Genomic DNA, 12,203 nt, shown 5'->3' on the forward strand with positions numbered 1-12,203 from the left:
ATAAATCTGGAAATAGTAAAAAAAATTTTAATTAAATTTTTATTAAATAGAAATAAAAAAAATTGTTTAGAAATTTCTTAGAAAATAATTCTGCCGAATTAACTAGGGGAACAAATGTCCTTTATGATGTCGAGATTGAAAATTCACGTGACAAAGGAACATGTTCTTTGATTTTAATATCCTTAGAGGATTTTAACGAAATTCTATGAAAATCTTGTCGGAAAGTAATAAATAATTTTTAAGACTAACTATTCCCTTTGCTCTAAGAATGTTACAATGGAAAAATACTCTGCTACAATTTCGTTCATTTTCCAAGATCAAAGAGAAAGTTTCTTCGCCCTAAGTTAATATTCTGAGGTACGTTATTTCATGTTCATAACATACTGCTCATAATTTACTTTGAACACAGCATGGTTCCCATATTTTAAAGTCATCTTCTCTTTGTTGCCAAGCGAAATGAATTTCTCTGCGCGACCTGAACTCGCAGGATGACCTAATGAAAAAGAGAACGCATTTGACAGGAAATGAAAAAAAAAGGAGGGCAAAAAAAGTAAAATATGGGAAAAGAAACTGACAGAGTCCACGATGAAAATATCTTTTATGCAAAAATGTTCGCGCCTTTTTTCCTCAGTTTCCAGTTTCATTTTAAATCTTCTGGAAAACTGGAGGCGAGCATCGGAAAACTAAAACTGTTCGAAATTTTCATATTGTTAAGACATTTGAAAAAATATCTTCGAAATTTTATTTCAGAATTATATATATTTTCTGCTTTCTTTAATTTCAACTCAAATAACAGACAGATAGAGCGTTTCGTGATATTACAAAAAGAAGAATTTTTTCGCGTGCTTTTCGCTTGGCACATTTTCTTCCAATCTAATTATCTGTGGCTCATTTGATAGAAAATAAAAGTAGCGAAGATATAGGTGAAAAAATTCTCATTCGCGATGGAAAGCCATTAGTCGAGCGTGCAATAAATCTAATTATCCTGACATCAGAATGATGTATTATAATTCGCGAAACTGTGGTCCGATCATAAATTAAGCCACTAATTATCGCGAAATCTGAATTCATCCAAAATTCCCTGATTTTCCATGAATATTGAAAATAACAATAAAATATTTGATGCAAAATTTCTACCAATTTTCATATAATCAAAATAACAAAATACTAATATTCTTTTATATCTCTCTCTTGTTTTTCTTTTTCTTTTTTAGTAATTCTAATATTGTTCATTTAAGGTTGAAAAGAATTTTTATAGAAGAATTTGGTGAGAAACAGGATTTTTCAAATTGCAACGGTGAATTTTTTGAATTAGAACTTTTTTTGCAATTCTAATTAAAGTTCTTTGAAATTAACATTGTTTAATTCCATTCTTCTTACATGTAGAATACATGTTAATGAGATCTCTTCGAAAGTAGACGAAAAGAGAAGAAAATGAAGAAAAATGATCAAAATAATGCAATAATTTTAAAAATTTACAATGATGATACACTAAAAGATTTATTGTATTGAAAATTTAATTTAATAAATATTGCTCTAATATTTGTTTTTCATAACTGAATATCTAGTTCTTTATATAAGTTTCTATGTTTATAAATAAATTGCAAATATATATTGAAGTATTATATCCATACAATATTTCTTACATCAAATAATGTTTTTTTATATTTATTTATCTGATATTATTATACATGTATTTTTTGTTGTAAATAAAATTTTTATATACTTCAATTTCTACTTAACAAATAAATATTATTGCAAGAAATCTTAATACTGCAGTATCGTAAATAATAATTGGTGATTTATTAACAATGAGTGGATCGTACAGATGTTGATTGAACAGGAAACGATGGTTGTTTAACATGAACTAATCGCAATAACGTACTATACTTTAGACAACTCAATGGTTAATTTGCAACTCTCGTCACCTCGGATTCAACGCTCTTTATTTCACGCGGACCACTTTATTTCTCTCGACAACGCAACTCGCACTCTCTGACTTCTCCACTGACACTGCCTGTGAATTTGTCTTTCTGCCTTAGCATCCCTTTTGTCCCTTTGTCTTAGCCCCACCACGCGCGTGTTACAGTCAACAGCTCGTGGCCAGAGTCACGTAGGCCTTTTCTAGGAAACTCTTCAACTGAAGGACCAACGACACATTGATGGGCCTATCGGCACAATGTTTATGGTTTACCCGATATCTTTTAGGCCTTTTGTCCACGATAATACAATTCTTCGTAAGAAATGTAAATGTAATATTGACATATGTGAAATATAATATATATGAATCTTTGATTATAGATATTTATTTGTATTGTAACCAGAATTTTTTCGTATACATAACCAAATCTTCTGCAAACTAGAAATGGTGAAAGAAGGGGAAATAGTCGATGTGATACGAAAGTTTCTACTAAAGGGAGTATTTTGCTTCGAATAAAATTTTGCAGTTTCGTTATGAAGATTTTTCGCGACTTGGAAAAAAAACAATATTTTGCATTAAATAGTATTCTTTTCACACCATTACCGTGATCTTTGTCGAATTAGGAAAAGGACAAAGAGAAAACAAAATTCCTAATAGAAGGAATATTTTGCACAAAATACAAGTTTCTTTCTTCAGATGTTCTACAAACTATGAAATGGAAGGAAAACAAAAATGAAGGAAAAGAGAAAAAAAAATGATCGAAGATGTCGAAAAGCAAGTGTAACAGTATGCAATTATGATCGATTATCGCGTGGACCGCATTATCCAACGGTGTAAAGTCGAGTAGACGATGACGTGTTTTTAATTGGAATTTCGTGAGTAAAATTAATTATCGACGGATGACGAGATTTTAAAGACATTTATACGATTACTTCAATTACAGAGAAAATCCGTGAAATCAAAGGGACGCTCAATTTTGGGGGCGTAACATTTGATTTCCTTTGAGGAATTTGTCCTTTGAGAAAATTGTCCGCGCTTAATTGCCATTGGACGATTTATTACGATTTGTGCAATTTACTTCAGATTTGATTTAGGCATGCGTGAAAATCGGAAAATGGGGAAAATTTTAATTTCACAGGTTTAACGAAAACCAGAAACGAGAGTGTCAAAAGTACTTTAAAAAGCAATCATTGGACAATGTGATTTTATAATCTGGAAACCAGACTCGAACAAAATAAATGAACAAATTTATCGGTGGCAAGAAAAATGTCGGGAATTTGGATTTTCCTAGAATTCAGTCTTACGAATAAAAGTTCATAAAACGTTATCGATCACACATACAAAAATTGATCTGCTATCAGATCAGTATCTAGTCTTATAATTTGCAATTAATATTCTAACCTAATCTAAAATTCTAACCTAAAAGAGACTGCTATAACCTGAAAACAAAACGTTTTCCAACAGTGAAAGATTGAAGTTCGTTAGAATATCGGTCGAATTGTATTAAAACATTAATAAAAAAAATTTCATTTCAAAAAGATAAGAGATCAAGTGATCATTCTGTGAAACATATAAATAAAACTACATTCTATTTGATATTGATAAAAATTTCTTACAAAAAGTTAAAAACCAAATTCACTTGCAAACCCAATAACAACACAATTCTTTTAATTCGTCTAAAAGACATATGTATATTTCAAAACAGACTGACGATTTTCATTAAATACCATCGTCATTGTTCACTTCAGAGATTTATTCTCCCATGGATTTTTCAAGTGTTTCGTTTGTTTCCTTGTCGCTGGTCTGTCAAATTTCCTCGGAACCAGATTTTTAACTTTCACGATCATCATCAGCCTTTTCGATTTCTGCATCCTCGTCAACCTTCTCGACTTCCACCTCGTCGGGACCGTGAACTTCTATCTCTTCCTCGTCCCGCTCCTCGTCATCCTGACCGACGCTAGCCACTTCTGATATTTGTATGGCCCTGTAGTTATCACCCTCGCGAGGGAACGTTTCTTCCACCAATCCTGACATCATGGTTCTTTTGTAAAGCACTTCCGGTGGACGTATACCTATCTCGAATTCTAATTCTAAGACAGGTGGTGGTGCACGTCCACAATCCATGCGAATCTTATGGTAAGCGTTGGATGTCAGCCTTTTACTCTTCTTCAGCCCAAACTGCGGACAGCCAGGCATTTAACATTAACTGGCCACGAGCTCTCCGGCCCTGCCACTTATTTTCCATTTATCGACGTATTTTAAATATTTCGTTTGATCCACAGAACGGTACAGTAACCACGAGCTTTTGTCCGATAGTCGGACAAAAGGATGTTTCGAACAAAGGTTATCAGCTGTCGAGTGACTACAAATTGGAACATTAAGAACATCAAAGAAACTTTTATTTCGATGGAAGGATTAAAGTCTTTTTTTTTCAATTATACGATACATTTTTCGATGTACCAGATAGGATATTGTTTTTAATTCTTCATAAAAAAAAAAATGTTAAGGTACTTGGATCAAAGTATGATTAGTTTAAAAGATATTTTAACTTTAATATCGCGAAACTTATCGCATAAAAAATAAGGGAAGATAGTGCGGTGCTGTTTCGGTTTTACGTTTTCCTGCTCCTTTACGCGATAGGTTTCGTGTTAGATAGGTTAGGTGTTAGATAGGTTAGGTGTTAGATAGGTTAGGTGTTAGATAGGTAGGCGTGTTAAAAGATGTGCTGTTCTGTTTAGAAAAATACGTATGACCTTGACTTCTCGTGCAAGCGAAACTTTCTTTGAATTTCTTAATGTTGTAGTCGATCGGAGGCTGATTAACTTTTGCTCGAGATATCTTTTTATCCGACTATCGGAAATGCCTGAAAAATCGTAGGAACTGATTTTTGAACTACCCTGTATAATGGCTTACGAAAGTATTTCAGCACTTACTATAGAAAATTTACGTATACAGTGGGAAACAAGAGAAAATTTAAAAATTGATAACTATTAATTTTAGTAACTTTTGTGTCAAATATTGTTTACAATTGTTTGGTCATTTACTCTGTGTTGTACACAAATTGTGTAAAATTATAATGTCACTTTATATTTCTTATTCTATGCTACAAAATTCTTTTTGTTCGCCACTGTATATTATTGGGTTGGCAACTAAGTGATTGCGGATTTTGTTATTAGGTGGTAATGACAAAATCTGTAATCACTTAGTTGCCAACCCAATGTACGTGTTGTGCAAAGCATTTTGGAATTTTGTTAGCGCTATAACCAAATACATAAATAATTCTTGATTTCGAATTAATTACTACTAATTACTGTTAATTTCGAAAATATTTGGTTATTCTATCACGGAATAAAGAGAATATGAAGATCCACGGTAGGAAGGTTTCCATCCTTTGTAGAGAGTCCGTTCTTTACAAGATAATAGCAAAAGGCACTAAAGCCTAGGGAATTCGGAAAAGTAATATAATTTAGAAACCTACAAATTCACCAGATATCTTCATTCTACACTAGATAGAACGAATTGAAACAGGAGAAACAATGGAAAAGAAGTAAGAGAATTTAGAAATTTACAAACCAATATTTGCATCCTGTGTAATAGAATAAAAAGAGGATGAGGAGGATGAAAGGATCCGAATATTTCAAGAGTACAATATTTCATTGCTTGCATCGAAATAAAACGAAAAGCGATAAAAGAATCTATGAATCTAAAAAGCAATATTTTTGTCTCTTAGAAAATAATGAAAATAGACGAAGGACGAGAGACAAGAAATAAAAGATTTTATATACTTGAGGAAGAATATTCTCATTTTTTATAAAAGAACTAATCGAACCAAGCAAAAAGAGCGCGAGAAATGGAACAATGCACGAGTTTGTTTCTTACGATTCGTTTGATCATGATTTGTCAGTTTGGTGACAATGTAGAAAATGAATATGTAGCTGGTTGAATCTGGTAAAAAAAATATATGGTGATTCGTCGGCATAAGAAATTATTAACGGCTGGAAATTCCGTGAAGAGAGCATGAAATAGATGATCTAATTTCCGCGAATAATCCGCACGACGAGGTCCTACGACGACGCTGGTATTACGAAATCGTGTAATAACCTAATATTTTAGCTGGTTTCACACAGTCCTGCAGACAGTTTTCCATTTTCTCTAACGTTGGCAAACTGCACACGACAAACCCTCGTCGACGAATATTCAACGCGACAAACTAATTAATCCGAACGACATTAACGATCCTCCTATCTTACTTTAACGTGATTCTCTTCTGTTTACCACCACATTCGACCATCACATTCCAAGTTTAAAATCATCTGAAATCTGTTCAATGTAATTAACGATAGAGTCGAGTGTTATGTCTATGAAATCTAGGAATTATTACTATACTTTAGTCTAGGGATTTTTTTATACATCAAGTCAGGTTAAAAAGGAAATTTTTTAAATCCAGTCCAATGAGACTAAACCTTTTAAGAATTTTCTCTGTGGCAATACTAAATTAAGAGTTTCTATAAATCTTTCAAAACAATAAATCAGTAGATTTAGTTAGAAATTTTCTACGTATATTGAAAAACGATCAAGACCGTTCGTGTTAAATTTACTAGAAGATCACAACATAATTCCCTAGATCATTCCACTAATTCTATTATAGATGGACTAAATCCTAGCAAGCTTCCTAACAAGTTTCCCAACAGGTTCTCCAAATATTGAAACACAGGATTAGTAAAATAGAAACGAATTTCTCTTCAGTTTTATATACTGCTTACTTCTAAAGTTTGATAATATACTTCACAAACAATCGTGTCCCTCGCTTCCTTTATCCAGGCAGATAGATAGATCTGCGCATAGAAACGTGAGCTAACAAATTTTAATAAAGTTCCTTTCGTTAAATTAAAATACAAAATTCCCGTGTACATTGGAAAGGGAAAAATCACTATCCTAACTTCCATCTAAATCAAAATTTACTTTATTTTAAAAAATTTACTTCAAATCAAAAATCTTTTTTCCAATAATTTTCTCTTTTTAAATATTTTAAATAATTGTCATTTCGGTCTCTGGATTATAGTATAGTGAAATTACACGCAAAATTGGGTCAACCTGTCGAACGGCTACCTCCTCGCATATTTCCATGCTCTTGAAATATGTCGTCAAGGTCGTCATTCTGAACAACCTTTTCCTGCACATATATCGGGTGTTCGGTTTTCAAGTATGTTCGTTACCTTCGCATGAATTTTAACAGCACTCTTTTTAATATCTCCGTGGTGAGGTATTCAAGGGAAAATAATAAACATTGAATTGCAAATGAAAAGTAGTAGGTGAGGTTAGGTTATTTAAGTGATTGCAGTCCTCGTGAACGGGGACAGTCGCAAGAGGGCGGAATTAATGTGCGATTTAAATCCAGTGATGTTAAAAAATAGAGGGAAACTACTGCCACACACACGCACGCACGATAGTTCTAACATCTAATATACAAAATCGTATAAAAAATAACAAAAATAATATTTCTATAAAATACAAAAATAAGAAGACATGGATAAAGTATCTGCAACATATCTCATCCGAATGTGTCTTTTCGTGGATATTTTAGGCGACTGGAAAAATGCGACTCATTTTTCAGGGAAACGATTGGTGCAACAATGCCAATGCTCGAAATGCCAATTTTCTCGTTTATCATTCTCTGTGTGATCACAGCCGGGAAATAAGAAAGACAAATCCAAATCGAAATGAATAGTCACGACTCAAATGCATACAGGGTAAACCATACAATATATTTAAGAGTACCAAATCGAGTCTCACGAGGACGTCGTGCATCAACAGGTAAACGAAAATTTTTTGTTTCCGTAAAAAATGTGCCACATTTTCGGCTTCAGCGAGCTAAAAAGTTTAATTCTTTCTTGTATAACTCGATAACTAAAACTGACCACCTTATACATATATAGGAAAAAGTTGTTCAGAATTATGGCCTTGAGCACATATTTCAAGGACACCGGAATCGACGAAGAGTTAGCTGTATTCGGCAGGTTCGCCCAACATTGTTGCAATTCCTAATGGTCCAATAATATCAGTCATTGATAAAACGGGTGTCTAAAAGAATTCTATTACCTCGTTTACATACTCACAATGATTATCTTGCCCGATTGGTGAAGCATAAAAATAGTGAAAGGATTGACCAGGGTGATGGCCAGTTCCACCAAACGCAACACGGCAACGAGGCAGACTAGAACGCCGGTTAATGCCACCAGCCCCACGAACTGGAGCAGACACGTTACCGCCTGAAATATCGGACACCATTTAGCAGAGGCAATGAAGGAGAAAAATCTTCCAGAGAAACAGGAAACGCTGGGTCTTTCGAGTTAACGTTTGACGTTTCCGGCATTATTTTTCTGCTACTAACAAAATTGAAATTGATGACCAAGAAGACAGTACGCTGCTCGAAAATACATCACAGCGCAGCCGATATTAATCGTCAGCTGCTATTGTTGCATTAGAGTATCCCTTTTATTTTATTCAATGTTTTATATTTGACGAAAATAATTCTATGTACACTGGCGACCATAATTATCGGGACAGATTTATAATAGGAATTTTTCATTATTCTTGCTTTCTAATTGCTTTACTATAGGCCTTATGTCATGTTCACGTTGGATGCAGCTTATAAGGTGAACTGTTATGTGAAATAACATTTTTAAAATTTAAAAAAACTGGAGCAGAAGGAAGAGGAATCACTTTCGCTTTTAAAACTTTGATTATCAAGTAAAATCAGTATCAAGCATTCAAAGTTTTCGTCGTTATTGGACGTCGTTATTAGATCGTTAAAAGTTTCGAAGATATACCATAATCTATATTACGTGCCTGAACCAAAGAGAAACTTAGAAAAAAAAAAGAAGAAGAAAAATGAATCACTTGGTTTTCGTTTTGAAACTTTCGTTTCAAGTAAAAACGGTATTAAAAGTTTTCACTGACATTAAACATCGCTATTAAACATTAAAAGTTTCCAAGATATCACATAATTGCTTTCGAGAAAGCTAATCACATTCATCCCGGAAAATCTTAAGGAAATAACCGGCCACATTCCTTTTGAAGTCCACCAATTTTCCTCCATAGTTTCAAATAGTATTAAATATCGTTATTGGAGCACAAATATTTATGCAAATTCATAATTCATTAAATGCAATGGAAGAAATGAAACCTACGCAGAAATTGTTTATTATACTTGGAGTATTTTATAGACTTTTGCAATTTTAAATTTCCTTAAAATGTACAAAAATCCACAGTCCAAATAAATGTTCCACTTGCAAGATCTTCTACATTTTCGTATGCTATTTTAAAAATTCCTGAATCTTCTCAAAATAACATATATAATATAGAAATAAATTTGCTGAGAAATGTACGAAGATCTGCAAAAATATTTCTTAATAGTAGTGACATTAAATATCGCTATTGATCATTCGTAACTTTTCCCACTTTCCGCACGAATATAATAAGCGTTACGTAACTTTTGAGTGCGGATGTAACTCGTGACTAGAATTAAAAAATTGTGAAAAGAAATTGCACGAAGGAGAAGACAGATCGTCTAACAAAACTAAAATAAAAACACTGATGTTGTATTAAATTCTTAAGAAGCAAGATCGAAAAATATTGTAAAAGAGCAACAAATACGCGTTTAAATAATTACATGTAATAATATCTATAAATAATAAAAAACACAAATAATTCCTTGAATTTCTACCAAGTTTCAAATCGAAAAGATCTTGTTCAGTTTCTATCGAAGAACGTCAGAAATTTGTCATATGAATAATTTTTCACATTTCTAATAATTATATAATTATTATTTAAATAATGATCATTAAAACAAGAATTTTCGAACAAATATATTCACAAAAATTGATTCAAGATAAGACACCGTATATATATCGAAGCTTTGCTCGAATCGTCATAACCTCTAAGTGAAAACCTGTCTCCTTGGTCGTACATATTCCAATCCTCATTCAATAAGAAAAATCAACACTGGTGTGTCTATCTGGTCACAGACGATAAAGGGGAAAAACGAGGACAGAAGAATTGTCTCACGCAGAGGATCGTCATTTCCGCTGGTACGTGTTTGGCTGGCTGGGAACGCGAGAAGCGAGCGAACTGCTGATTCCTGTCGATTTCATGGATAGAACGTCAATATCCAGTTCATTCCGTAGGTTTGAGCGACGACGAAGCTACATTCTCATCGTCGTCGCTTCCGGTTCGAACCGCAGCACCAAAGAAAACGATGCGTATCTGAAACTGGAACGAGACTTGCGGAATACGAGACAAGGAATGAGGTGAAATTGTAGAGATTTCAGAGACACAAGAATTCGATGGTGGTTCCATCTGGTGATGAAAATGATAAAGAAAGAAGTCGTCAAGTTTAGATGTGAATTGTTATATTTATTGTTTATCGTATATTATTTATTACTTAGAATTTTATTTATCTACTTGCTTACTCATTGATTGCGCAAAATAAAAATATATTGCAAATTACTATGGTTGAATGTGGAAATTAAATAATAATAGATCCTCTAAATTATTATTATAATAATATAATTATATAATATATTAATTATATTTATTTTTATATTTTATACATTATATTTAATTATATAATAATTATAATAATATAAGTATTGAAAATGGTAAATTCTTAGATACAGGAAAAGATGGCGAATTGTGATGATTTAAGGTTAGATTAGGAAAGTGGGAAAATTCTGAGACATAGAATCTGACATATGAAATATCGAGTGCACGTGCCTGAGAAACTTCACAACATAGCAATTCAATGATTCAATCCGTATCGTGGTAGTAATAAACGATTATGCCGGAATAACTTTTAATAAATTTCTATTGACATTTACTCGAACAAACGTTCGCTTAACGAATTACCTGAAAGAAACAGAAACAAACAACAAGATGATTCAGTGATAATAAAATCTGGAAGAAAATTGAAATCTACATTTCATTTTCTTCTCCAACGTTTTAAAATAGAAAAATATTTGTTCATTCTTATCCGTTGGCGGAACAAGAGAAACGAAAATCCTGGCTGATGTTTCGCTTCCATCTGCAGACTTGGTATCTTCTCGAAACAGGCAATCGAGGTTTTCGAGCCGAACGTAAGTATTTGTGCAGCTAGTCGACAGCAGAAGAAGGAAAACGACGATGACGACGACGACGACGACAGGTTGTTATTGGAACCGCGGGAATAAGATATCTTCCATCGAATAAGACGAAAGAACACTACCTGTACGTGCTCTGTACCGAATAGTAGAGAGGTTAACCTCTCTGTAACACCGTGTGACTCGAACGTTTTCCCACCATCGATGAAAAGCTTTCGAATCGTCAGCATATTTCTCCAGGTTTTACGTTTCTTTGTGGTCATATGAAAGATTTCTCTCCTAATGATCTTACAACTTAAGATTGTAACCTTACGGTTTTCTATTGCAACCACGTTTCTTTCTTCTATGCGTTCGAATAGGAAATGCTATTGCGTACGGAAAAATCAACGCTTAGAAATTAAACGAATATATTACACTGTATATGCTTGTAGGGATATACGTTAGATCGTTTGATTTTCATTAGAGATTAAATATTCTAGGTACAAGTAAGGAAGAGTATAATTTCACAAATTCAGATTTTCTGTAATTATATATTTCTCAATAAATGTTGTCAAATTTTCGTTAATATTACAAGTTCCAAGGCGCTAGTAAAAAGAAAAGATTGAACTTCACGAATCTAGAATTTCTTCAACTATACGTTTTGCAATATCTTACTGTCAGATTATATTATACTGTTAGATTGTCATTGATATTCCAAATTCTAAATATAAATGAAGAGAAATAGCATACGAATTGCAAACGCTGATAAATTCTGCTGTATATAATGCTTCACACTACTAATTGACTTGTTACCAAAGTTCTTACATTAGGTGGTAATGACAAAATCTGCAATCACTTAGTTGCCAACCCAATATGTTGAGGTTAACTGATAGAGGAACCAGTGGATGAATTTGTAATAGAAAAATATATTGAAATAAGTAAAGGTATAAGTATAAGTTCAGGTATAGTGTATGCTGATCCAGATCCTCACTCTTACAGTAATATAATATAATAAAAGAAGCTATGATAGGGAGCACGTTCATATATTTATAGCAAAGGACACTACCGAAAAGTTAACCTCATAGCTGTAGCTGAAGACTACAACAAACAGCAATAGAAATCTACTTATAGCTCTTTTATTTCTAGACCTTGTAATCTAAAAGGAA

At 33.0% G+C, this 12,203-nt stretch overlaps 1 protein-coding gene across 2 annotated transcripts; it reads right to left on the reverse strand.

Annotated features, from left to right (window-relative positions):
• Positions 1–3,561: 3,561 nt before the first annotated feature.
• On the reverse strand, positions 3,562–10,267 carry LOC139995098 (uncharacterized). Of its 2 annotated transcripts, none has more exons than XM_074112084.1 (3): positions 9,989–10,267; positions 8,038–8,190; positions 3,562–4,127 (listed from the first exon to the last, which is right to left on the reverse strand). In XM_074112084.1, exon 3 carries the CDS (start codon positions 4,115–4,117, stop codon positions 3,752–3,754), a length of 366 nt encoding a protein of 121 aa, XP_073968185.1. In that variant the 5' UTR covers positions 4,118–4,127; positions 8,038–8,190; positions 9,989–10,267; the 3' UTR covers positions 3,562–3,751. The 2 variants fall into 2 exon arrangements, with proteins under 2 accessions (XP_073968185.1, XP_071874366.1); XM_072018265.1 differs by having other exon boundaries at positions 3,565–4,099; positions 9,989–10,266.
• Between the last annotated feature and the right edge of the window lie 1,936 nt (positions 10,268–12,203).

The sequence above is a fragment of the Bombus fervidus genome, chromosome 15 (genome assembly GCF_041682495.2).
Source record: "Bombus fervidus isolate BK054 chromosome 15, iyBomFerv1, whole genome shotgun sequence".
Lineage (NCBI taxonomy): Eukaryota > Metazoa > Arthropoda > Insecta > Hymenoptera > Apidae > Bombus > Bombus fervidus.

Coding starts and splice junctions, on each gene's coding strand:
- LOC139995098 (XM_072018265.1), bottom strand. Junction 4,100..8,037: donor AATCGGGCAAGATAATCATT/GTGAGTATGTAA, acceptor GGCTGTCCGCAG/TTTGGGCTGAAGAAGAGTAA.